The 26,866-nt window shown below is 45.5% G+C and overlaps 1 protein-coding gene across 8 annotated transcripts in view; it reads right to left on the bottom strand.

Moving 5' to 3' along the window:
- The window catches only part of Ablim1 (actin binding LIM protein 1), a 355,181-nt gene that overhangs the window by 143,593 nt on the left and 184,722 nt on the right, over positions 1–26,866 (bottom strand). For all 8 annotated transcript variants that reach the window (XM_045150609.1, XM_045150714.1, XM_045150663.1 and 5 more), the window contains exons 2-3: positions 24,889–25,023; positions 933–1,116 (exon numbers count right to left, since the gene is read on the bottom strand). In XM_045150609.1, the coding sequence (XP_045006544.1) occupies positions 933–1,116; positions 24,889–25,023 (319 nt within the window). The remainder of the gene's footprint in view (positions 1–932; positions 1,117–24,888; positions 25,024–26,866) is intronic.

The following is a 26,866-nucleotide window of genomic DNA, read 5'->3' as shown; positions in this document are numbered from 1 at the left end:
GTGGAGGCCAGAGGACAGGCTTGGGTGTCAGTGGTCTCAGGTGCTATCCACATTTTTTGAGACAGGGTATTTCATTGGCCTGGGATTTGACGACTCGGCTAGGCTGGCTGGGTGGGTGGCGTGCCTTAGGAAGCTGCCCACGTACCTCATCACTACAAGGGGTACAAGCACACACCACCATACCCCATATTGTATGTGGATTCTAGGAATCGAACCCGAAACCTCATGATTACAAGGCAAGTGTTTTAGCCACTGATCTATGTCCACAGCCCACTATTCATCCTTTGGGATGGGTCCTACGCTATCTTTCAGGCTGATGGTCTTTCCACCTCAGTCTCCTGAGTTCTGGGACTATGGGAACACTTCACTACACTCAGCTAGAAAAAGTGATTTATTTATTTACTTTGAGGTACGGTCTCACTCTAGCCCAGGCTGACCTGGAATTCACTATGGAGTCTCAGAGTGGCCTTGAACTCACAGCGATCCTCCTACCTCTGCCTCCCAAGTGCTGGCATCAAAGGCGTGCGCCACCACCATGCCCGGCTTAGAGAAGGTTATTTTAGGCATGCACATTATTCCAAATAAGCATCATCCTTCTAAAAAGTTGCCCACTTTCCCACCAATGTTTTCATTATTCAAAATATTTTGAGACTTGGAGGGTTGTTTTTTTTTCACACTTGGTTGCGAGCCACTTGAAATAGCCATGATCCTTTATAGAGGATGCCATTTATAAAGTTTTCCTAGTAAGCTGAATTTTAACTAAGAATGAATCCACAGCAAAAAGAGACACATCAGAAAAGAGCTATTTTAAGGCAAAGTACTGTCAAGACCAAAGGAATCAGTCACACTGTTTAATGGCCAAAGCCAGCATTTCTGTGTTAGAGGAAGCCCAGGGCCTTATGGGGGGAGGGAGGGAGGGAGAGGTCACTTACTTGCAGATGGTACAAGCAAAGCAGTTGGGGTGGTAGGTCTTGCCCAGGGCAGTTACCACCTCACCCTCCACAAATTCCCCGCAGCCATGGCAGCGTGTCCCGTACATCCTCTGGTAGTCCAGGGTACAGAGGTACTCTCCGTTCTTTATGAAGAAGCCACCTTGGGCCAGGTCACAGCCGCACACTGCAGAAAGACAAGTTCACATCTGGTCATCCACTACCAGGCCTCTGGGCAGCATCTGCCATCTGCTGCAGGCTGGTTCCTCCCTGTGATCTCAATGGTTTGGAGACAGGGGAGGGGACTGGCACAAAGAGCTATTTATTACCGCGTCTCTGCTTCCTCATTTGACTCCCTCCCCTGAGAGCTATGCAATATCTCATCCAAGTGAAATCTACTGGCTGGGTCTCAATGGCTTTAGTGACATGTCTAAGATTCAGAGGCAATCAAAAAGTCTTTGATGGGAAGATAGGCTGGATTCAAGTTGTCTCCGACATGAACAAAGGTGTCCCTGGCAGAGCTGTTAGGAAAGGTGCCCACTGCTTGCCCACACAACTGCTTGCTTTGGGCCAAGATTGTTACTGAGTTGAGTAATAAATTCCCACTCCACCAAAATCAGTAGCTGAAGTTTCCAGAAGCTGTTTGTTTTTTCCCTTTTACACTTTGGAAGTACTTTCCCATAGCTCTGAACTAGTCAGACCTTGTGCAATAAATAGAACAAAACAATTACTTATATCCCATGAAGGGAGATAAAATGGGCAGGACAAAGAAGAAGGGAAAGGGGGCATGTCCAAGATACACTGGTCCTCCACAACCTCAGTCCACACAAGCAGATGCCCCACTGAGTCTGGCTTTTGGCATCTCTTTCAAGACTGTGCAGCTGTGGCTGAGCAAGGTGGCCCAAACAAGCGGGGGTGCCAGGGACTTGAGCCTGGACTATGTGTTCAGACAGGACCCAAGCAGGTTACCACTTGTCCACAAATAAAGCCTAGAGCAATCCTCCAACAGCAAAGATTTTCTACTGCCAAGTGATGCGACAGAAGCAGCCAAAGACGGGCATCTCCGATCTGAGGCTCTGCACTCTAAGGTTGGGCGACTCCTGCCCAACAAAGGGTCTTGGATGATGTACCCATGATTCTTCTTGCAAGGGGCCAGAGCATGTACTCAGCTGTTCTCCTAAGGACCTACAGAAATGCTTCCAGACTTTCTTTGAGTAGTTCCCACAACTCATTCATGGCCTAAAGACCAGCCTCTCTGCATGGGAATGTAACTGAATGTGAGAGATGCAAAAACATGGCGACAGGAAAAGGTTTCTTTCCAAAACATTGTTTTGGTGTATGCATGGGTATGTATGTGCCCCGTGGCATTCCAGAAGATTGTTGGCCTGCAGTGGAGGTCACTCAGCTGTGGAAGGCGGGGTAAACTGCCCCGTGAACAGCTCCATTGCTCCTCCACCCAGTCGTGTTTTGAGCACTCAACCACTGAGCCATCTCTCCAGCCCAGGAAAAGACTTCTTAGCAAGTAACAAACAAAAACTAATTCAAGGGCTGGAGAGATGGCTTAGCAGTTAAGCACTTGCCTGTGAAGCCTAAGGACCCTAGTTCAAGGGTCGATTCTCCAGGACCCACGTAAGCCAGATGCACAAGGTAGCACATCCATCTGGAGGATGGCCATGAGTTTGAAGCCACCCTGAGACTACAGAGTGAATTCCAGGTCAGCCTGAGCTAGAGTGAGACTGTACCTTGAAAAACTAAAAAAGAAATTATATCTTATGTGCTTCTGGCATCAATGGCCTGTGTTGCATCACACGGCCTCCCTGCAGCTTTAGGTCTGAACGTAGAATATGATCACTTTAGGGCTGGAGAGATGGCTTAGTGGTTAAGCGCTTGCCTGTGAAGCCTAAGGACCCCGGTTCTAGGCTCGATTCTCCAGGACCCACGTTAGCCAGATGCACAAGGGGACGCATGCGTCTGGAGTTTGTTTACAGTGGCTGGAGGCCCCGGCATGCCCATATTCTCTCTCTCTCTCTCTCTCTCTCTCTCTCTCAAATAAATAAATAAAAAATGAACAAAAAAATTTGAAAAAAGAATATGATCACTTTATATTGCATTGGTTATCTTGCCATATAAAACCAACAAACATCTTGGTTCAGAATTGAGACAATGGACATTATGAATTGCACTATGCTTTTCAACTGTACATACAGAGCTGGAGAGATAGCTTAGTGGTTAAGGTGCTTGCCTAAGAAGCCTAAGGACCCAAGTTCGATTCTCCAGGTTCCACATAAGCCAGATGCACATGACAGCACATATGTCTGGAGTTTGTTTGCAGTGGCTGGAGGCCCTGGTGTGCCCAGTATCACTCACTCACTCTCTCCTCTCTGTCTCTAATAAACAAACACAAATTAGCTGTACATACAAAGATTTCTGCTCTTCTAGAAACATAATGGTTAATTATGGGAAAAAGGCAATCTCCTACTGTCATTCTTTAGCATGTAAGTATCAAGGTAGTACACCTTTGAATTGTATTGTGTTAGAATGCATGATTATTTATTTATTCGACAGAGAAAGAGGGAGAGAGAGAGAAAGAGAATGGGCACACCAGGGCCTCCAGCCACTGCAAACGTACTCCAGACGCATGCGCCCCCTTGTGCATCTGGCTAACATGGGTCCTTTGGTTTTGCAGGCAAATGCCTTAAGTACTAAGCCATCCCTCCAGCCCAGAATGTATGATTTTTAAAAACTGATGTTTGATGCCGGGAGTGGTGGTGCACGCCTTTAATCCCAGCACTTGGGAGGCAGAGGTAGGAGGATCGCTGTGAGTTCAAGGCCAGCCTGAGACCACATAGTAAATTCCAGGTCAGCCTGAGCTAGAGTGAGACCTTACCTTGAAAAACAAAACAAAAAATTGCAGTTTGAGTTGCTGACTTGAGGTTCACAAAAAATATAGCATCATTAAGTGAATTGTGGCTTAGTACTAGGACAGAATTTACAATAATTCTAGAAGGGCTGTAAGTAAACTTCTGCCATTTTGTACTACACATTTTTTAGAGAGAGAGAAGTGGCACACCAAGGCCTCAGCCACTGAAGTCAAACTCCAGGTGCTTGGCCACCTAGTGGACATGTGCGGCTTTGCATTTCCCTCACCTTTGTGCATCTGGTTCATGTGGGATCTGGAGAGTCAAACATGGCTCCTTAGGCTTTGCAGGCAAGCACCTTAACTGCTAAGCCATCTCTCCAGCCCTGTGCTATGTGTTCGTGTGAATCAACATTTGCAGCAGGGATGATTACAAAATCCAAATACTGATCAACTCTGAAAATGTTGAAGATGCTCTACCTTTTGCAGTATCAACTATTAACCCAGGATTTAATTCTTTATGCAAAAATAAATATGCACATTTCTCCCATTAGCATGCCAATTTAATTATGTTTAAATCATTTGAGAAAGACAGAAGCAGATAGAGCTAGGGGGATAGAGAGAGAATGAGTGTTCCAGGGCCTCTAGCCATGACAAACTCCAGATGCATACACCATCCTGTGCATTGGGCCTTACATGGGTACTGGGGAACTCAACCCAGGTCCTTAGGTTTTTGCAGGCAAATACCTTAACTGTTGATCCATTTCTCCAGCCCCTAATTTACTTTTCTCTTTAGTAAATGGCAACATTATATATAGACCAAAGTATTGTGAGATTTTTTTAAATTTATTATTATTATTATTTATTTATTTGAGAGCGACAGACACAGAGAGAAAGACAGATAGGGGGAGAGAGAGAGAGAGAATGGGCGCACCAGGGCTTCCAGCCTCTGCAAACGAACTCCAGACGCGTGCGCCCCCTTGTGCATCTGGCTAACGTGGGACCTGGGGAACCGAGCCTCGAACCAGGGTCCTTAGGCTTCACAGGCAAGCGCTTAACCGCTAAGCCATCTCTCCAGCCCAGTATTGTGAGATTTTTGTTTGTTTATTTTTATTTATTTATTTGAGAATGACAGACTGGAACAGAAAGAAGCAGATAAATAAGGAGAGAATGGGCACACCAGAGCCTCCAGCCACTGCGAACTACAGATGCATGTGCTACCTTGTGCATCTGGCTTATGTGGGTCCTGGGGAATGGAGCCTTGAACTGGAGTCCTTAGGCTGCACAGGCAAGTGCTTAACCACTAATCCATCTCTCCAGTCCCCAAAATATTGTTTTAAAATACAGTTTTATGCTGTATCATATGCATATCTATCCAGGGTCATGTAAAAATCTCTCCACCATTAAGAGGTTTTGCAAGTGGAAAAAGTTTATGAAGACCTGCTCTGATGAACCAGTGTAAGCACGGTGAGACTCTAACAGGAGTAACTCCTCCCTCACCCTCAGCACTCCTGATGTTCAAGGTGACAGAGAAACCATAAACAAGCTTTCCAACCTGCACTCACTGGTCACTGTTTAGAACAATGTTCCATAGTTATTACTTTGTTTGTGAAATTTATAATTGAGTAACCCAAGTTTATGGCCAGAGTCCATCATTCTTCACTACCCTATAAATACAACTATGATCATATTCTCAGGACATCAGTTCCCTCATCCTCTCTCCTACCTCCTTTAGCCTGTCAGCATCTCTTTTTGCATCTACTCCTCTCATGGCTGCTCCTTCCTCACCAAGAGGATTGTGCATGGAGCCCATGAAGGAACTAGCCTCATTCTGACCAAAAATTCCTTTCATAGAAACCATCTTCAGGGTGTATATGTGGGAGAGTGTCACAGACCACCTTAGAAGGTCTTCTTGGGTTGGTTTCAAAGCACAAATCTTTGTTTCCTACAGAAGGATGGCACAGTACTTTCCAAGCAATAGTCTTTTTCTGAAACCTTTCAGTTCCTTCTCCAGGAAGCTGTATCTATAGTATAGAATATAATGAACACAGTTTAATTATACTTTAATTATAAATTACTGGCTTGACTCCCCAGAAACATCAGAATTTCTGATCACTCAGTTATTCTTCCAAACTTCCTTATTTATCATATCTATGAGAAATGATAAAATAATACATTGAGACTTGTCATTCCCTTTACTCTTGCTTCCAGTCACCTAGGCTGGGTATAAAAAATTCACAGCTCAAAGCCAGGTGTGGCAGTGTACACCTTTAAACCCAGCACTTGGGAGGCAGAAGAACGCGGATCACCATGAGTTCAAGGCCACCCTGAGACTACATAGTGAACCCCAGGTCAGCTTAGGCTAGAGTGAGACCCTACTTCAAACCCCTCCACCAAAACAAAAACTCAGCTTTAGCTTTGGGCTGGAGAGATTGCTCAGTGGTTAAAGGTGCTTGCTAGCAAAGCCTGATAGTTCTGGTTCAATTCCCTAGTACCCATGTAAAGCCAGATGCCCAAAGTGGCACATGCATCTAGAATTTGCTTACAGTGGCAACAGGCCCTGGCATGCCCATTTCCTTCCCACCTCTCTCTTATATCTCATCCCTTGCAAATAAATAAACAAAAATCATTAAAAAATATTTTTAAAGAAAATTCACAGCTCTTTTACAAAAAGATCTGATGGCAGTAAGGCAATCTTTTTGCTCAGACAGACAGATAGTTTCAGTTAGCACTAAATGTTGAAACAATTTTTTCTGCTCACTGCTTCTCCAGCATGACTGTGTGTGACTTTCTCTGTTTGGCAGTTTTGTGAAAGTGACACATGCTCTCCTTTATTAAACTGTAGTTATTGTGAACCCAGCATAACCTTACAAAAGGACTGTGACAGTTGAGAGTTGCCAAACTGTGCCCTGTTGTGATTTCACGTGGTTTTTCCTTAAATTCAAAGCCAAGCTGAACTACCATAGTACAGTATTATTTGTGTTAAATGAGCCAATAAGAAAACTGGTCCAAAGAGGTAATAATCAGGCTAGGGGGACAGCTCAGTCAGTAAAGTCCTTTCCTTGAAAGCATGAGGACCTGAGTTCAAGTCGCAGACCCTGTATAACAAAGCAAACTACAGTGGTTCACACTTTGCTGTCCCAGCGCAGCGGAGAAAGACGGGCAGACGCCGTCTAGCTTAGCTGGTGAGCTAAGGCTAATGAGAAACTTTGCCTCGTAAGAGGTAGATAGCCCCTGAGCAATGATATCTAAGCTGGTCCTCTGGCCTCCACACATGCGGCACACGCATCAGTACACACACATACAAACACACAACAGGCAGGGAATGGGAAGCCCTCAGGGCTAATGCCTGAAAGGTAATTAACGCCACGACGCTTCCTAAGCCTGCGGGGGCGGTGACATGATCTCAGGTTCATTTTTCTTTTGCATTCCCCGTTCCCTCTTTTTCTCCCCTCTCTCTCTATTTAGTCCCCTGTCCCAGGACCGTAAATGCAGGGAGCCCCCACAGACACCATCTCCTTCTCATGTAACACAAGCCTCCCAGGGAGCAGAACTCTCATTCACTTCAACTAGGACTTGGAGGAACGCGTCACCCAGTCGGCGATCTTTGTCTGCATCATGTGTGTCCTGAAAGCTTTAGACCTTGACCAGTAACGAAGCCGGGCATATGCCCACCTCAAACCCAATCTCCTCTCAGCTTCTTGGCAACATTCTCAGCCCCACAAAGGCTTCTGATAATCTACTGTTCAAGCTCTGAATAAATCAGTAACATTCATTTGATATTTATTTATTTATTTGACTGAGCAAGAGGGAGAGAATGGGCGCACCAGGGCCTCCAGCCTCTGCAAACAAACTCCAGACGCATGCGCCCCCTTGTGCATCTGGCTAATGTGGGTCCTGGGGAATCGAGCCTGGGTCCTTTGGGTCTGCAAGCAAATGCCTTAACCACTAAGCCATCCCACCAGCCCACCTGTAAGCAATATTGTTATAAAAGTGTCTGCACAGGCAGAAGAGGGGAAAAAAAACCTTAAAAAAAACCTGGAAATGACTTTAATTTTTACTAATAGAGCAAGAGTTAAATAAATTATGGTTTGCCAGTTCATGGAGCTGGTATTAAAGTGGATTAGACCGATCATTGTTGGTGATCTATCAAGAAGTGAAAAGAACAAATGACGCCGAGTAAAGAATTTTAATAACTTGATTTTCTTTTAGAAAAATGCTCATGCACTTCACTAATAGGAGCTTGAACTCTCACAATCAGGATTATTAAGTTGGTTTTCTCAGAAGGATGAAAAATGATTAACTTTGGCTTCATAAATCTATGTTTCAGCACATTTTAAAATTTGCCTTTTAATTGTGGTAATACGTGCATAACACAAAATTCACCATACTGATCGAGTTTGGTGGCTTCCACCCAGTGACACTGTTAAAATGTCAGTATGACCATCTGTGGCAGTCACCTCTGCATCATTGCTAGGATGAACCAGCGAGGACAGAGCAAATGATGAGTGGGAAAGGTTGATTTTGGCTTTTACTCTCAAGGAGAGGTCTCATCACGGCAGGGAGAGGCGGGTGGTGCAGAGGCTGGGCATCCCTTCTTGCCATAGCAGCTCCCAGAAAGCAGCAGGAGAGTGAGCCGAGCTCTGGCAAGGGAGAAACTGACTGTAATACCTCTAAGCCCACCCCTAGCAACAAACCTCTTCCAGCAAGGCTCCTGCATTCCAAATGCACGAGGCTATCAGGGACATCTGACTCTAATCACTGCGCCATCCATCCACAGACCCCTTGCCATCTAGAAAACTTGAAAGCCCGTGTTCACTAAACAATAACTCCTTTCCCCTGAATCCCTCCAGCTCCTGGAGAAGCCCCCCACCCACACACACCATTCTACTTTCTGTCTCAGTGAACCTAATTGTTTGAGGTATCCCTTATTAACAATGGAAGCTGCCTTTAATAAGAAAATAATTATCTCAAGGAAAAGGAGGAGAGCTGTTCTTTCAAGGTCGCCCTGGAGCACCATTCAGTAGCATGGAGGGGATCAGTTCATTATCCAGGGGACTACATTCGTGTCTGACAAGCTCTTTACTGTGGACCAAAGGCCTACTACACCTCAGACGCTAAGCCAGGGCTGGTTTCTCAGTCCTGTTGGAGGCCTGGTCAGTGCTATCTTTCCAACCATGACTCTGCCATTTGCTTTCTCTCTCTCTCTCTCTCTTTCTTGGTTTTTTGAGGTAAGGTCTCAGCTTAGCCCAGGCTGACCTGGAATTCACTATGTAGCCTCCGGATGGCCTTGAACTCATGATGATTCTCCTGCCTCTGCCTCCTGAGTGCTGGTGCCATTCCCTTTAAGATGCCTGTGTAATCCATGTCTTTGGTCCTCCTTTGAGGCAGGTTTACATTCTGTGGGGTCTCTCACAGTTAGCAGAGCACATCTGTGACGCGTGTTCACTCTGCAATTGCATAATAGTCATAGACAGTACATGGGTATTATTGTAACCAGAATATCTGAAAGTGAATATTAAAACAGAATTGAAAAGAAGCTTCAGCGTGCTTCCTAGTAATAGCTTAGCAAGTACTTTAGCATTTACGTGATCACAAAATCTCAGTTTAATGTAAGGTCAAGTTCAGTTGGATATGTTGAGATTCCTTTTTTTTTTTTTTTTTTTTTACTTTGAATATTCCATTTGTCTCTGTTTTAGTGGGAATTTAACATAAGCCCAAAGAGAAATTATAGATTCCTCTCACTAAAACCCAGGACTGCTACTGAACAGGATGGATTGCTTTCTTGTCCATGATCAATTATTCAAGCATTCCAGCCAAGGCCCTGCTGAATCTGGCCCTCCTTCGCCATCACTAAGTCTGGCCTCAAACGGCCCTGCGCTTTGTTGACGGGCACTCTCGGATTCACATTCTCAAACCATGGGAGAAAATTAACTCCTAGTTAAGTGGGAATATGTACATCCAAGACATTTTTTAGACAAGTGTGAAATTAGTAACAGGCACATTTAAAAAATATCTTAAATATTTTTTTTTTTTTAAAAAAATGAACAAGAGCTGCCTGGGTTGTAAAAATATCATGGAACAGGAGGAGAACAAAGTGTGGAGGCGTCACACTGGGGAGAACGCTGAGCAGTGTTAGCGAACAGGCTGCAGAAGCAGTATTTCCCCAGCCTTCTAAAACAGCAGCTCCGCTCTAGCTTCCAGCAAACTATCGCCGTGAAGTCCCACCAGCCTGTCAATCATTTCACATCGCCAAATGCACAGCAGAAATGGCCAGACCGGTACCCCGCCCAAAAGTGGATCTGGGGGCGCCACGCAGAAGGCCCTTCCTCCACCTCCCTGCTAGCTGCTGAGAACCCTGCTTCCCATCAGTTCACAGCAGAGACAGGAAGGGGACCGTATGCAGCATGACCCATGCTTTCAGTTTAGTTTTAAGCAATGAAAGAATCTGGGGGGGTCCTCACTTCTCTCAATTTTGTGCGAGAGGGAGCATGTGTGTGTGGGGGGGTGTCATAGTGGCTGTTGCTCCTCTCAGGTATCACCCACCTTTTTTTTTTTCCTTTGCCTTTGCATTCTTTTCTCTTTCTTTCTTTTCTTTTCCTCTTTCCCCCCTCCCTTTCTTCCTTCCTCCCCCCACTCCTCTCTTTCTTATTTTGAAGGGGCACAGGGTTTCTTATGAGCCTGGGCTTACCTCCCCAGAACTGGATTATAGACACACACACCACCACCATGCCAGGCATTTTTTTCCTTCTTTATTTTTTTTTTAATTTTTATTTATTTGAGAGCAACAGACACAGAGAGAAAGACAGATAGAGGGATAGAGAGAGAATGGGCGCGCCAGGGCTTCCAGCCTCTGCAAACGAACTCCAGGCGCGTGCGCCCCCTTGTGCATCTGGCTAACGTGGGACCTGGGGAACCGAGCCTCGAACCAGGGTCCTTAGGCTTCATAGGCAAGCACTTAACCGCTAAGCCATCTCTCCAACCCATGCCAGGCATTTTTACACAAGTTCCAGGTCTCAAACTTAGGTCCCCATGGTTAGATTTCAGGGTTTACAATGGAGAAACAAGATAAATAGCAGAGAAATGAGAGAAGACAAAGAAAAGAAAGGAGAGAGAAAGGGGGGTATGTGTACCAGAAAGGGGGGGGGATAAAGGGAGAAAAGAAGGATGCATGCATCTGTAGCAGGAGAGCCAAAAGAGAATTAGAGTGGCCCAGGGAGTGAGATTCACAGGAAGAGGTGAGAATGGGTGGTGTGCAGGGGTATGGGTTGTGGAAGAATGGCCTTCCCTCCTCCTAGCCCAGAGATGTACTCGATTGCCGTAGCGGGAAGCAGTCACAGATTCCCAGGGCTAACAGCCAGGGCCTAGAGCAGAGGCTGGGGATGAGCCGAGGGCTCGCAGGCCCTGACCCTCGGGTGGCGAGGCTACCTCCCGGGTGGACAGACTCTCGGTTTACTTTTCTAGGACGACGGCGGGTCGTAGGGCTCCCGGTCAGCAGTTGGTCCGTCCCAGGGCATGAGGACTTTGGCAGAACTTCCTCCAGGACACGGGTTGTCCATTTCACTCCTGAGAATGAGGACCACGTGCTCTGGAAGCACTTTATCCCCAGTGAGGTCAAATCCTGTTCTGCCCTGCCTAGCATAGCACATCCCTGCCTCCTAGACAACCACGTGCTGGAGACTGGGTGTGGCAGACACAGAACAGGGCACTCCAATACATCACCCTGAATATTAAATGTTCCTTGTCCTCTCCCTCCAGCTACTCCAATGACATTTAAAAAAAAAAAAATAGTTTCTTCCAAGACATAGTCTATGCTTTCAAATGCTTTGCTCACAAAGATTACAACGGTGGACTTTGACAGTGTCTTTCCAACCACCCAAACTCCCATTACAGTGTGGGGTATGAGTTAATCCATTTCTATTCTGAAACGCAGAGCAGCGTTTGAAGGTAACCCACCATGCACCCCCAAAGCACTGCCACTGTAGCCAGGAGCTCAAAATAGCTGAACAGACGCTCCTCGACAAAAACGTGAGGGGGCAGCTTCCCGACAGAAATAACTTTCACAAATGCATTATCTTGGAATCAAATGCTGAGCCTCAAAAACATATTGTAATCATTTTTTTTCCACATTAACTTCAAGATGCATATCAAAATCAATGATCACTTCTGGGAAAGAAGAAAGACATAAACTCAGCCAGATGGTAGGACGGGCTCCTAAGCAAGGCGTTTGGGGGCTTAGAATTTCTTCCGAGTTAGAATTTACAGTAAGAGCTTTGGCTAGAAGGGAATCATTTTATAACTTATGCTTATTAATAAAACCTTTGATAGCATAAGAAGTCAGTTGTGTAGGTGTTTTATGGAACTTGCTCAAATAATATTAATTATAAACAGTCCAAGATTTACAAAAAAAGATATCACCTAGTACAGTATTTTCTACTTAACATACCTTCTTTTCTCTTTGCCTTTTAAGATTTGGCTCATAACACAAAAATGAGTATTAAAGTCTTCTATCATAGTACAGATTACCTTAATATCAGGCATTAGGGCTGAAAATAAGTAAAAGAAAGAAATGGATAGGCTGAGGATGAGACTTAGAGCACGCACAAGACCCTCGACATGAAGGTTGCCCAGGCTAACTAGCACCATCCTTGCTTATCCCCAGGAGCTTAACCTCACACTAGGCCATTCCTCTTCATTCTGGCCCCCAGAGGTAAGTTCCATTAAGTTCTAGAGTCTCTCTGATCTCTTTTCTTTTCTCTCCCAAATGAGTTTGTGTACCTCTGGCCTCTATGAACTCGCATGTACCAAGGAGGAAGCTGTGGAGAGAGTCACATGTTTGCCCCTGGACCTGACCCCACAGAAGCCAGGTAAGGACACAGACTCACGCCATTCTAACCTACACCCAGGGGATCAGCTTCTGTGGGGTCTCCAAATCAACACAGTAAAAACAGGGTATTGAGCTAGCCCTGTTCCTGCTCGGCTTTGCCGTCTGTCCCTCCGACCCTTCCCCAGCCCATGGTTCGCTCCGGTCCAACCCACCTGGGCATCGTGTTACAGTTCTCTCATCCCTTTCCCCCCACGCCTGCCAGCTTCCAAGCTCCTCTCGTCCTCTCACTTGGAACCCAGAACAGCTGACATTTGATGATTGTTTTTTTAAATATGCCATACATCACTGGTCTGGCTCCTTGTCACAAGTGAGAATTTATTGGAAGCAAAGCTCACTTCTTACGAGAACCTATACCTTCTATCATGTGGAGACAGACAGGAAATCATTGTCGGTTGCCCCTGTTTCACACTACCTAAAACCTGGCTAGTGTTGGGGGGTGTGGATGGACCCCCCGCTCTCTTACCACAGCATCAGGTTAATGTTGTTTGGAGCCACTAATACTGTCTTCGCTCCTGAAGCAACTCGCTGGCATCAAGACGGTGCCACCAAGATACTAACTCCACTCACTTAATATCTTTAGTCTCCTAAGACTCTTTTGAACTTTGGACAAATGATCTTGACCTTAACTCAGCAACTCAAAAGATAATTGAAAGCCAGGCATGGTGGCGCACGCCTTTAACCCCAGCACTCGGGAGGCAGAGGTAGGAGGGTCACTATGAGTTTGAGGCCAGCCTGAGACAACAAAATCAGTTGCGGGTCAGCCTGAGCTACAGTAAGACCCTACCTCAAAAAAAAAAAAAAAATGTTGATTTAGGTGCTAAACACAGGATTAGATTAGACCACACCCGGCGCTGTACTTGGAAATCCCAGGAACATTCACCACAGAGAATGAGACCGTAACCGGGTAAACGCACTGTGAGAAGAAAACTAGAATGGGCCACTAAAGGGATGGGAAGAAGGCTTTAGAAAGGTAGATGGCACCAAGTGTGGTGGCACATGTCATAATCCCAGGATTTTGGGAGGTTGGGGTTCAAGGTGTAGCCTACAAAACGAGTTGGAGGCTTGCCAGGAGACCTTGACTCGAAAAGAGGGGAAAAAAAGATGCAGTTGGAACTCCTCCCAACCCTTAAAAAAGTCAGGACACAATTTATAATAGCTGGGAAATGGAACCAGCCTAGATGTCCCTCAACAGATGAGTGGATAATGAAGATGTGGTACATTTATACAATGGAGTTCTACTCAGCGGTAAAGAAAAATGAAGTTATGAAATTTGCAGAAAAATGGATGGACCTGGAAAGTATTATACTAAGTCAGGTAACCCAGGCCCAGAAAGCCAAGCGCCACATGTTCTCCCTCATATGGGGATCCTAGCTACAGATGACTGGGCTTCTGTGTGAGAATGAAAATACTTAGTAGCAGAGGCCAGTAAGTTGAAAAGGAGACATAAAGGGTGGAGAAAGGAAGGGAGGAGGATACTTAATAGGTTGATATTGTATATATGTAATTACAATGATTGTAATGGGGAGGTAATATGATTGAGAATGGAATTTCAAACGGGAAAGTGTGGGGGTGGGGAGGGAGGGAATTACCATGGGATATATTTTATAATTATGGAAAATGTTAATAAAAATTAAAAAAAAAAAAGTCAGGACAATAGAAGTTTTGAGTATGTGGGTATGTTAGTTTTTTTTTTTTTTTTTTTTTTTTTTTTTTACTAACCTCCTTCAGGAGCCTCCTCTAGTATAACCTTTGTGACCTTGGCTCTTGGTACCTATAAAACAACATTCATAACTGATTTTCTTAAAATAACCCATTAACGCCATGCACTCTATCTCAAGAAACAAACAAACAACAACAAAAAACCCTCTTCATGTCCTGATGGCAAACACCTTTAATGCCAGCCCTTGGGGGAGCAGAGGTAGAAGGATAGCTATAAATTCGAGGCCAGCCTGGAACTACAAAGTGAGTTTCAGAGCAGCCTGGGCTAGAGTCGGTCCCTACCTGGAACAAAACAACAACAACCCCCCCCCCAAAAAAAAACCCACAGAAAACTTTAACTCGTATATTCAACCTGCATTCATTCCAATTTTCATTCACTGAACTCCATAAAAACCTTGGGTACATTTCTATATGGCATGATCTGGAAAGCATCTTATAAACCCCAAAACAGCACAGAAAGAAACAGAAAAGCTATTACAGATGGATAGCTTTTATAAAGCCCTTTCAACACAATCCAATCTTTACAAGCAAGCACCTTTAACCACTGAGCAATCTCTCTAGATCAAATCCACTCTTTACAAAGAAAAAAAAATACTTTCAAACTCACTGACATTAGAAATTTAAATCTGGACTTTTGATAATTTTAAACCCTTTAAAAGTAATTTGGGGCTGGAGAGATGGCTTAGCGGTTAAGGTGCTTGCCTGCAAAGCCTAAGAGCCCATGTTCAATCTCTCTCCAGATCCTATGTAAGCCAGATGCACAAAGCTGAGGCAAGTGCAAGATCACACATGCCTACCAAGTGGCACACACATCTGGAGTTTGATTGCAGTGGATGAGGCCCTGGCACACCAATTCTCTCTTTTAAAAAGTAATCTTGGGCTGGAGAGATGGCGTAGCGGTTAAGCGCTTGCCTGTGAAGCCGAAGGACCCCGGTTCGAGGCTCAGTTCCCCAGGTCCCACGTTAGCCAGATGCACAAGGGGGCGCATGCATCTGGAGTTCGTTTGCAGAGGCTGGAAGCCCTGGCGTGCCCATTCTCTCTCTCTCTCCCTCTATCTGCCTTTCTCTCTGTGTCTGTCGCTCTCAAATAAATAAATAAAATTTTTTAAAAAAAGTAATCTTGTAATATTTATAGGCTGTGGATTGACTGAGCATTACAGAAAAGAGAAGCAGGAGATTTTTTAAAGAACTATCAAAAACAGCACTTTCCATACCCACTAACACATACTTAAAACTCACATTGCTAACCGGCAACAATCTCTATGGAAAGTAACTTCTCTCGGAGGATTGCTGCCAGTGCTAGCCCAGGAGAAAGCACTGGGTCTGACTTTAATTCTCCACAGACACCCATTGTTCAGAAATCTCTTTAATGTGATGTGACTGTAGGTAACGCACAAAACTAGCTCCATCACTTTGAAAAGGAACAAAGTTGCCATAATTAATGCCGAAAGTGTCATCTTCTAAAAGTGACAAGAGGAACATTATGGTTCTCTTCATTTTTACTTATGACCCAGCCACTCCTCTGACCTTATTACCCACGGCCTTGATCAAGACAGCCACTAGTCCTGACCACACAGAGCATGCTCCGCTTTACCTCTTCTGGGGAAGGTTATTATGTTTTCTGGAAAAAAAAAATCCATGCTCTATGTATTTTTCCCCTTCCTTGGCAACATCCCCAGATGACTGAGCTCTCAATAGTCTCTGATCGAGGCATCGTCCATACACATGCACATGTCCTGCTGCAAGCCCTGGCTCCACTCATAAGCACCTGGCTTCCTGCCAGATCCCATACTTTCAAGGGATGACTGCACTACCCTAAATGCCTATGGTAGTTTGAATGTGAAACATCTCCCACAGGCTCATGAGTTTAAACAAGCCCCTGGTCCCTAGCCGGCAGCCCTGTATGGGAAGGCTGTGGAACATGTAGGAAGCACTGCCCTTTGCGGCAGACCCTGAGGTTTCACAGCCTAACCCCATCCCCTGTCCACTCTCTGCCTCCTGTAGAGGCAGTGTGACCAGTCATTTCAGACTCCTGCCTGCAGGCCTTCCCAGCCAGGCCATGATGGTCTGGGCCCTGTAGAACTATGAGCCAGAACCAGCCCTTCCTCCCTTATGTTGCTTCTTGGCAGGGAGTTGATTTGCAGCAACCAAGAAAGGAATGAATCAATGTCTCTCAGTCCTGCCTCGCCCAGCCCAGTGACATGGAAAGATGACAGATGCTTCAAAGACACTACATACAGCCAAGATGTGAGACATCAAATGCCAACAGTCCATGTCTTATTTGGGGAAAAAAAAAATAAAAAATTAAGTGACCCTGAGTAAGAAAGAATGCAAGTATGCTCTTGTGAATAATGAATAATGAAGCCACTTTTGTTACAAAATGGAATTATAATTTTCTTTTCGAACTCTGCAGGTCAGACCAAACTTTTTCCTCCTAGAGGTGACATTGGGTAGAGGACCCTCCTGAGCCACTCCCTCTTCTAGGAGCACCCCAAGTTCCTCCTGCTGTGTGCTTAGATCATGCACAAAACTCTATCCAATGTCCTCTTACCCACTGCAACTGGTAAGTCCCATTTGTATGATCACTGAATGTGGGATCAATATCTCTAGGAAGGCAGAGAAAATACCCAACTTTGATGTATAACATAATCATGGATGGCTTATTTTTGAGTGGCTTTGGCACTCAAAAAGCATGTTGAGTAAACAAATGCTACTGTTTATGCTCAGAATTTATAAATGTTGCTGGATTAGCCAGAGTTTTCTTTTTTAATTAATTCATTTTTTATTGACAACTTCCATAATTATAAACAATATCCCATGGTAATTCCCTCTCTTCCCCCACTATCCCCTTTGAAACTCCACTCTCTATCATATCCCCTCCCCATCTCAATCAGTCTCTCTCTTATTTTTGACATCATCATTTTTTCCTCCTATTATGAAGGTCTGTGTAGGTAGTGTCAGGCAGTGTGAGGTCATGGATATCCAGGCCATTTTGTGTCTGGAGGAGCACGTTATAAGGAGTCCTACCCTTCCTTTGGCTCTGACATTCTTTCCGCCACCTCTTCCGCAATTAGCCAGAGTTTTCAGAGTTTCAGTTTTCAGTCCTGAACAGAGATGAGCTGTTAGATCAATTCAGCCTCACACTGTAATCACCATGATGGTCCTAGGAGCTCCTGGGGGGTTCTTTACAGCACAGTGTCTCAGCACATGACCACAGACAAAACCGACTGAGCGGTGTGTAGAGCTTTACAGCTGGACACTGGTGCCAACAACGTGCCCAACTCTGATGTTAGCTTTAGCTAAGCCAGGTACCTTCCTGCTATGACAGTCACGTGTGTACCAGTCCACATACAAGCCCCTCTTTCTTGACCAAATTGCAGAGATCCAGTTGGTCTTGAAGCCTCACGAGTCCAGTGCCAGAACCTTGCTTCTTCTTCCCCTAAGTCACGAATAAATTGCATTTTGTGAAGTCCTAATTTAGTGTGCCCCTCTGTGTTGGATCTCACAGCACCTTGTGACTGGTTTTCATGCACCAGGCTGGATGATTCCAGAACAGAATGAAAGATGGTTCTATACCCTCGCTCACTTCTTACGCAGTCACAGAATTCACAGGCATGCCCGCCGCCATGCCTTCTCCCATCACTGTGCTGAACGCAGTGTGTCTTCCCCTCGGTGGGGTGTCTTAACCCTAAGGCTTTCTGTGGGGGAAACAATTCCAGGGCATGGGAATGTCGTAGGCCCCAAAGGATAGGATGATGCTGACCAAACAGATGAAACGAACCCCCCCCCCACTCTTTTTGTTTGCTTGTTTTGGTTTTTCAAAGTAGGGTCTCACTATAGCCCAGGCTGACCTGTAATTCACTGTGTAATTCAGGATTGCCTTGAATTCACAATGATCCTCCTACCTCTGCCTCCTGAGTGCTGGGATTAAAGGTGTGTGCCACCACGTCCCGCTGAAATGTCCCTTCTTCCATTCTTTTCCTTTCTTTCTTTCCCTTTTTTTTTTTTTTTTTTTGTTTGTTTTTCAAGGAAGGGCTTCACTCTATCTAAGGCTGACCTGGAATTTACTATGTAGTCTCACGGTGGCCTTGAACTTGCGGCGATCCTCTTACCTTTGCCTCCCGAGAGCTGGGATTAAAGGCGTGCGCCACCACGCCCGGCTCTTCCGTTCTTTTCATGCACATCCAGGTTTCCCTTTTCCAACATCCCACCTCTAAGCTGGAAATTTGCCTGTGCCCATCAAATCAGTGATTGTCAAATCTGGTGTATCAAATCCTGACTTCAGGAGTTGATTATAAAGGCCAGCCACATACAGAGATGCTTCTCAGTAAGACTTGAGAGGACTGGGGTAAGGAATTGTGACCCAGCATCAAGGTCACTCTGGGACAGGAGCTCCCTGGACCACATTCAATCGATCAACTCTGCTCTCAGGAGTGATAACTTGAAACCCTCTCTAAGAGCTTTCAAACCACATGATGGGACTCTCTTGACAAATCATTTCCTTTCTTCTTTCCTTCCTTGTGTGTAGGTGGATGCATATGTCACAGTGTGCATGTGGATGTCAAGAGGAAAACCTTGAAGTATCCATGCTATGACTTTCTTTTTCTTTTTCTTTTTCTTTTTTTAAATTTATTTATTTGAGAGTGACAGACACAGAGAGAAAGACAGATAGAGGGAGAGAGAGAGAATGGGTGAGCCAGGGCTTCCAGCCACTGCAAATGAACTCCAGATGCGTGTGCCCCCTTGTGCATCTGTCTAACGTGGGACCTGGGGAACTGAGCCTCGAACCAGGGTCCTTAGGCTTCACAGGCAAGCGCTTAACCGCTAAGCCATCTCTCCAGCCCCTACAACTTTCTTGAGACAGGGTCTCTTGCTGCTGCGATTGAACTACCAGACTGGAAAGGAACGTCAGACCAGCGGGCCCCTGGAGCTTTGGATTAAGGTGCACTGGACTCACAGATGCATGCACCACTGGCTTTATGTGGGTGCCAGGGAAATGAACCCAGGCTATCAGGCTTTGCGAACAGGTGCCTTTAACCACTGAGCCATTTCCCCTACTCTCCTTGACGCATTTCAACACTGCTATCTCTACTCCTCACTAAAGGTTTTGCTAGTTATAACACGCATAGGGAGAAACTCAGAGTTCTAGAAGCTTCCAGGCATAGCAGAAAACTGCCATTGTAAGTATTCTTTTCTGGGTTTCATAGCTGATGGAGGGATCCGGGGGAAAGACTAAGGGTAAGGTCGTTTGGCTTTCAGAAGAGCATGGGAGACACTATGTCCATCACTGAAAAAGGTCACACCAACTCCTGCCTACACTTCAAGTGGACAAATGTGTTTAAGGACACTGCTGACCTTACCAAGTGAATTAGTTGCTTTTCTTGTCACTGTGACAATATGCCTGACAAAAATCAAGAAAGGGGGCTGGAGAGATGGCTCAGCAGTTAAGGTGTTTGCCTACAAACCCTGATGACCAGGTTTGCTTCCATAGCGCTCCTGTAAAGCCAGATGCACAAAGTGGAGGGGTGCATGCACATGGAGTTTGCTTGCAGCAGCTAGAGGCCCTGGTGTGTCCATTCTCCCTCTCCTTATTTTTCCTCATAAACACAAAGCTGCCTTAAAAATTAAAAGCCCAGGCTGGAGAGATGGCTTAGCGGTTAAAGCTCTTGCCTGCAAAGCCAAAGTACCCAGGTGCAGTTTTCTAGGACCTACATAAGCCAGATGTACAAGGTGGTGCATGTGCCTGGAGTTTGTTTGGAGTGGCTGGAGGCCCTGGTGTACTCATTATTCCACCTCTCTCTCCTTCTCTCTCTGTCCCTCTCCCTCTTTCTCTCTCTCAAATAAATAAGTAAAATATTTACAAATAATTAAAAGTCTTTAAAAAATATTTTTATTTAGGGCTGGAGAGATGGCTTAGCAGTTAAGCACTTGCCTGTGAAGCCTAAGGACCCCAGTTTGAGGCTCGGTTCCCCAGGTCCCACGTTAGCCAGATGCACAAGGGGGCGCACGCATCTGGAGTTCATTTGCAGAGGCTGGAAGCCCTGGCGCGCCCATTCTCTCTCTCTCCCTCTATCTGTCTTTCTCTCTGTGTCTGTCGCTCTCAAATAAATAAACAAAAAAATTAAAAAATATATTTTTATTTATTTGCAAGCAGAGAAAGAGAGAGAGAGAGAGAGAGAGGGAGAGGGAGAGGATGAATGAGAATGGACATGCCAGGGCCTCTAGCTGCTACAAATGAACTACAGATGCATGTCACTGTGCATCTGGCTTTATGTGGGTACTGGGGAATTGAATCTCAAGCTGTTAGGCTTTGTAAGCAAGTATCTAACCAATGAGCAATCTCTCCAGCCCTAAAAGTCCTTTAATTAAAGAAAAAAAAAGTGTGAGGGAAGGGGGAGGATGAGCCCTGGCATGAGAAATTCTCTGGGCTAGAGATAGCCTGATGTCAGTTGCTTCCTGTTCCATGCTATAATCTCCCCCTATTTCCCCAGATATACAATAAAGTCTGCCCCAAACAGCCACCCAGTGGTAGTGAGGTGTTGAGAAACAGACTGAAAGGAATGATGCGCAGCGTGGGGTGAAGCAATGAAAAAATGCATTCACACAAGAAAACTAAGAATTTGGTTCCAGCAAGAACTTGGAGTGAGAGACCACAAGAATGCAAACCTCAAGGCCTCTTTAGAATTATGTTGGCCACCATGGTAACCACCAACCACACTGGGGCCTTTGGGCATTCAAAATACAATGAGTCTAAATTGGGATGTGTTAGGCTAGTGTGAAAGAAGTCAGATGTGGGCTGAAGACATGGCTTAGCTCTTAAGGCACTTGCTTGCAAAGACTAAGGACCCAGGTTCACTTCCCCAGGACCCACATAAGCCAGATGCACAAGGTGGCACGTGCATCTGGAGTTTGTTTGCAATGGCTGGAGATCCTGGTGTTCCCTTTCCCTCCCTCTCTCTTTTGTTCTCTTTCTCCTCTCTGTGCCTCTTTCTCTCTCAAATAAATAAATAAATAAATACTTTTTATAAAGTCAAATGCCTCAGTAATTTTACACCAATTATAATGCTAATATTTTGGATAAATAAAGTGAGCTAAATGGAACATATTATGAAAATTAATTGATCTTGTTTACCTTTTTAAGATTATATATAGGGCTGGAGAGATGGCTTAGCGGTTAAGCGCTTGCCTGTGAAGCCTAAGGACCCTGGTTCGAGGCTCGGTTCCCCAGGTTCCACATGAGCCAGATGCACAAGGGGGTGCACGTGTCTGGAGTTCGTTTGCAGTGGCTGCAAGCCCTGGAGTGCCCATTCTCTCTCCATCTGCCTCTTTTTCTCTCTGTCTGTTGCTCTCAAATAAATAAAAATAAAAAAATTTAAAAAGATTATATATACATATATATGTATGTATGTGTATATGTGTGTGTGTGTGTGTGTGTGTGTGTGTGTGTGTGTATATATATATATATAGTGAAGATAGATAGAGAAAGGGCACACAAGGACCTCTTGCCACTGCAAATGTGTACCACTTTGTGCATCTGGTTTTACGTGGGTATTGGGGAATCAAACCCAGGCTGCCAGGCTTTGCAAGCAAATGCCTTTAATTGCTGAGCTATCTCCTTGGCCCCTCTTCATCCTTTTAACATAGCTATTACAGAGTTTGGAATTGCTCATGTGGCTTTGCGTACTGAACAATGCCACGTAGAATCGTGGAGAAAGCCATGACTTTCCTGCTGTCTAAGGCACGGGGAGCTGAAAGCACTTCCTTGTCAATGAACGGGACGAAGGCAGGAAGCTGGGTCACAAGACAACGCGTGCCGACAGACTCAGTGTGAGAAGACGCAAACTGACATGAGGAACGACTCCCTCACATCAGGAAGATGTTGCTTAGTTGCAAAATAATTCCTACATATAGAAAGTCCTCCGATTTCAGGAAAAAATATTTACCACTTCAGAAATGCATTTACAGCATGAAAAAAAAGTACAGGGTACAACTTTCCAACATAAAAAAGTTACCCTTGGTTGTTAGATTTCAAATACAAGAGAAAAAAAAAAGTCAAGGAACCCTCCAGCTCCCCGGGGACAACAGATTGCTAACCCTGTGCACTTACACTGGAAAAACCAGAAAAAAAAAAAAACAGGCCTGCATTCATTTATACGTTGTATTTATTTCATAGCGAGTCTAGCCTTTAGGCCATGTCTGGGGAAATTTGTGAGCTGAAAGTAAAATGAAATACAATGCTGGCTCCAAATTGTTCAAAGTGGATGGAATCAGAAAACAATTTCAACATGCGATGCCAGAGGCCTCAGGTACCTCTGGATTCTATAGGGTACATATAGATCTGTACACAGTACCTGCAAACTCCAGACCTCGGGAGGTTTAATGTCCTATGGTCTCGTCTCTTTATTTTTCAGATGAGGTACTGAGTCACTGGGAGACAGGTGACTTGCCTGAGATCCCACAATGACAGGACTCAAGCCGTATGATGTGACCACCCGCTTGTCACCCCTGTGTGACCCTGCTGCTTCCTTAGGGATCAGTAAGTGCTGTGTGGAAAGGCTACCTTGTCATACTTATTTCAGAGGACTTTTCAGAAGGATTAAATAACCCCTGTATATAATGTGCATTGCAGCATTTCTTTTCTTTTTTTAATTTAATTTTAGGTTTTTTTTGAGATAGGGTCTCATGGTAGCCCAGGCTTACCTAGATCACAGTCTGTAGTCTCAGGCTGGCCTTGAACTCACTGGAACCCTCTACCTCCCAAGTGCCGGGATTAAAGGCATGTGCCACCACGCCCGGGTAGAGCATTTCTTTTAAATAAACCTGGCTGTGTATGTGTAAAGACTGCAGCATGGCGTTTGCTATGCATACAGTAAGCTAGTTCCTATGGCAGAATAAATTCGCATTCCAGCAGCTCATGTAGTTATGCGTAGTCTCCCTCCCGCAGCAAGAGCAGCTGTAATGCACTCTTTCCGCACAGCTTATGGTTACAGCGCACCACTATTAACCATCATTCTGACTGAGCACTGAGCTCAGCGAACGGAGCGAGTTCCTGTCCTCCCTCCTCCTCCAGCTTCTCGTGCTAGCCTCACACGTTAGTGCTCTCTCACAAGAAGCTTATGCTCGGGCTGGAGAATGGACTTAGTAGTTAAGCACTTGCCTGTGAAGCCTAAGGACCCCGGTTCAAGGCTCGATTCCCCAGGACCCACGTTAGCCAGATGCACAAAGGGGTGCAAGCGTCTGGAGTTCGTCTGCAGTGGCTGGAGGCCCTGGCACGCCCATTCTCTCTCTCTCTCTCTCTCTTTCTCTCTCTCTCTCTCTGTCTCTCTCTGCCTCTTCCTCTCTCTCTCTGTCACTTTCAAATAAATAAATAAAAATAAAAACAAAAAAATTTAATTAACAAAAAGCTTATGCTCAGTGAACAAGAAACAACTATGGGGTTCAGGAAAAAAAATCTCTCCTCTTTTTGTACATATTTGAGGGTCACTGAGTTGCCTAGCATCTACCTCAGAGCCTTCTGGGCCATGCACAAAGAGCTGAGGGCTCTGGAACAGTGCTGAGTCTTGGTAACATGATGCTCAAGACGAAACCCAGCTTCCAGGAAGAGGTGGCAAGCAGGCCCCCGGGCTGCAAAGTGAAGCGATCGGCTCACTATCTGAGCGAAGCCATAGGCGCACACCTTCCTCCTACCTCTCCCTTTATCACTCAGATGTGCTTGCAAATGGAAATCAATTTTAAATTATAGCTTTTGGATGGGAGAGATTTTCTGCTTGGAGGCCTCACAAATGTTTTGACTCAATTTTCACTGCTCAAGACCCAAGCGTGTGTACACATGTGCCATGACTTAGCATCCAATCTTAAAAGTTTTCCATCCTGCTATGATTTATGAATTCTGGAGCAAGGTGGCTTTACTGGCAGTCTGTTTCATAGTGGAAGAAATAGAAAATGTAAAACTCGAAAGTGCATTTTTGGGCTGGAGGGATGGCTTAGCGGTTAAGGTGCTTGCCTGCCAAGCCTCAGGACACATGTTCGATTCTCCAGGTCACACGTAAGCCAGATGCACAGTAATGCAAGCACACAATGTCACCCACGTGCACAAGGGGCACTTGAGTCTGGGGTTCAATTGCACTGGCTGGAGGCCCTAGTGTGCCAAGCCATTCTCTCTCTCTCTCTCTCTCTCTCTCTCTCTCTCTCTGTCTCTCTTTCTCTGTCACATTAAAAAGGGGGAGTCTGTCAGGCTTGCCTCAAAAAAAAAGTGCCTTTTCATTGTTCTTCCAGCAGAACACCTCAAGGCCTGGGAAACTGGTGGTGAGAAGATCCAATGTCGTCCCCCCCCTCACCCCGCCCATCCCCAGAGTCTAATCTAGTCCCAAACTAGGGGATTATGATGCAAGGGTTTCTGAAGGCATTCACGCGGCATGTGGGGATGTGGAGTGACGGATAGGGGAATGGATGCTCATTATGACATGTCACCAGGTCAGGATGCTGGAAGCCCATTACCTTTGCAGGTGAAACATTTGATGTGGAAATGTTTGGTCTGGACCCGCAGCACTTCGCCCTTGCATAGCTCCCCACATTTATGGCAGTGAATGACAGGCTTCTCAGGAGGATGGTGAGGGTCCTGGGGGTGCGCCACTGGAAGAAAGAGCAAAAGATCCAGGTGAGTGGAAAGCATTCTTACCACAGAGTCTTTAAAAGGATGCATAAATGGCCCTGTCGGGCAGTATCAAGTGACATTTTGTTTCAGAAAGCAGAACCTTGGCATACAGCCCTGTACCCCAAAGACCTTGGATCCACAGATACCTAGGCTAGCACTGGTCGTGACATTTCACTGGGAATACATGGGCTTACTCCTCTGCAGAGAATTTTGTTCTCTACCTTCTTCCCCAACTTCTCCATATACATTCTTGTTTGGCTTAATATTTTGTAATAGGCACTCGTAACATGTCTTTTAGCTGATTTAGTATGTTCCAGCAAGTGTGCCCTACAGACTGTAAATTCCTTAAAGATGGGACCATTTCCTAAAGCTTACGTATTTTATTTGTTTATTTGAGAAAGAGAGAGAGAGAGAGGCAGATGGAGAGAAGGCTCCCACCCACCGCAAACAAACTCCAGACGCATGTGCCACCATGTGCATCTGGCTTATGTGGGTACTGGGGAATCGAACCTGGGTTCTTAGGCTTTGCAGGCAAGTGTCTTAACGGCTAAGCCATCTCTCCAGCCCAGCTTATGTATTCTGTTGTTTTGTTTTTGTTTTTATTTTCAAGGTAGGGTCTCACTCTAGCTCAGGTTGACCTGGAATTTACAATGTAGTCTCAGGCTGGCCTCGAACTCATGGCAACCCACCTACCTCTGTCTTCTAAGTGCATGTGCCACAATGCCCCAGCTTTTGTAATTTTTTTTTTGTTCCCAGCTATACTTCCTCCCCCAGCTCCTCTAAAGAACAGCTCATGCCTTGGTAATTAAGTAATGGGTATGCACAGGATATTAATTAATTAGTATGCATAGGATAGCTTCTTGTCTACCTCATCAGAGAATAATTTCTGATCTTAACTTGGCAACTCATTTAACCTGTTGAAGGTCTGTGGTGAGATCCTGTTGTCTGCACAGCTCCTCAAACACATCACAGGCAGGCACTAGTAAATAACAACCTGGCAGTCTGTGCTTCCCGCCACGTCTCCTCCCTCTGATCTAAAATCACATGATGGGGCTCACAGGGGTTTCCCCTCAGTGTCTAGAGCATAGTTTTCAGAGAGTAGACTGTATTGGGAGCCCTGCTCTGAGAATAAGATGCACAGCCTGAACTCCACAGAAAACCAAGAGAGAAGGCCATGGAAAGACGCCCGTGGCCTTTAGCCATCCAACTGCCTCCATTTCACCCAGGCCCTTGCTGCTACCAAATTCCTTTTTGGTTTGGGATCTTCAGAACCCACGTGATATGTAAAATGTACTAACGTGTACCTGCATGAGCATGATCACGGCATGGGATAAGAACAGGTGGCCTGGCCGGGCGTGGTGGCGCACACCTTTAATCCCAGTACTCAGGAGGCAGAGGTAGGTGGACTGCTGTGAGTTTGAGGCCACCGTGAGACTACATAGTGAATTCCAGATCGGCCTGAGCTAGAGTGAGACCCTGTCTCGGAAAAAAAAAAAAAAAAAAGAACAGGTGAGCTGCAATTAATAAAACCACAAACAATAAAGAGGAATTTATTTTCGTCTTGCGAATGAGGAAATCACACTGATAAGTGAGTGTGGGGCCGAGAGCATGGAAACCCAGGTTGGGGAGCTTGTTGGGAGGTGGTAGCAGGGGAGCGCGGGTATTCTCACACCCTTGACCCAAGACCGGCCCTCCTCTGTTCGGGGAAGGTCGCAGCTTCAAGAGGGACGCACACGCAGCAGTGAGGGAGGAAGGGGACACCCGCCTGGCCAGCCAGATCAGCCGCATCAACCCTGGTGATCAGTGGGGTGACAGATGTTG

This window comes from Jaculus jaculus, chromosome 1 (assembly GCF_020740685.1).
Source record: "Jaculus jaculus isolate mJacJac1 chromosome 1, mJacJac1.mat.Y.cur, whole genome shotgun sequence".
Taxonomy (NCBI): domain Eukaryota; kingdom Metazoa; phylum Chordata; class Mammalia; order Rodentia; family Dipodidae; genus Jaculus; species Jaculus jaculus.
The sequence above is the reverse complement of the archived record's forward strand: the minus strand, read 5'-3'. Positions and strand labels throughout refer to the sequence as shown.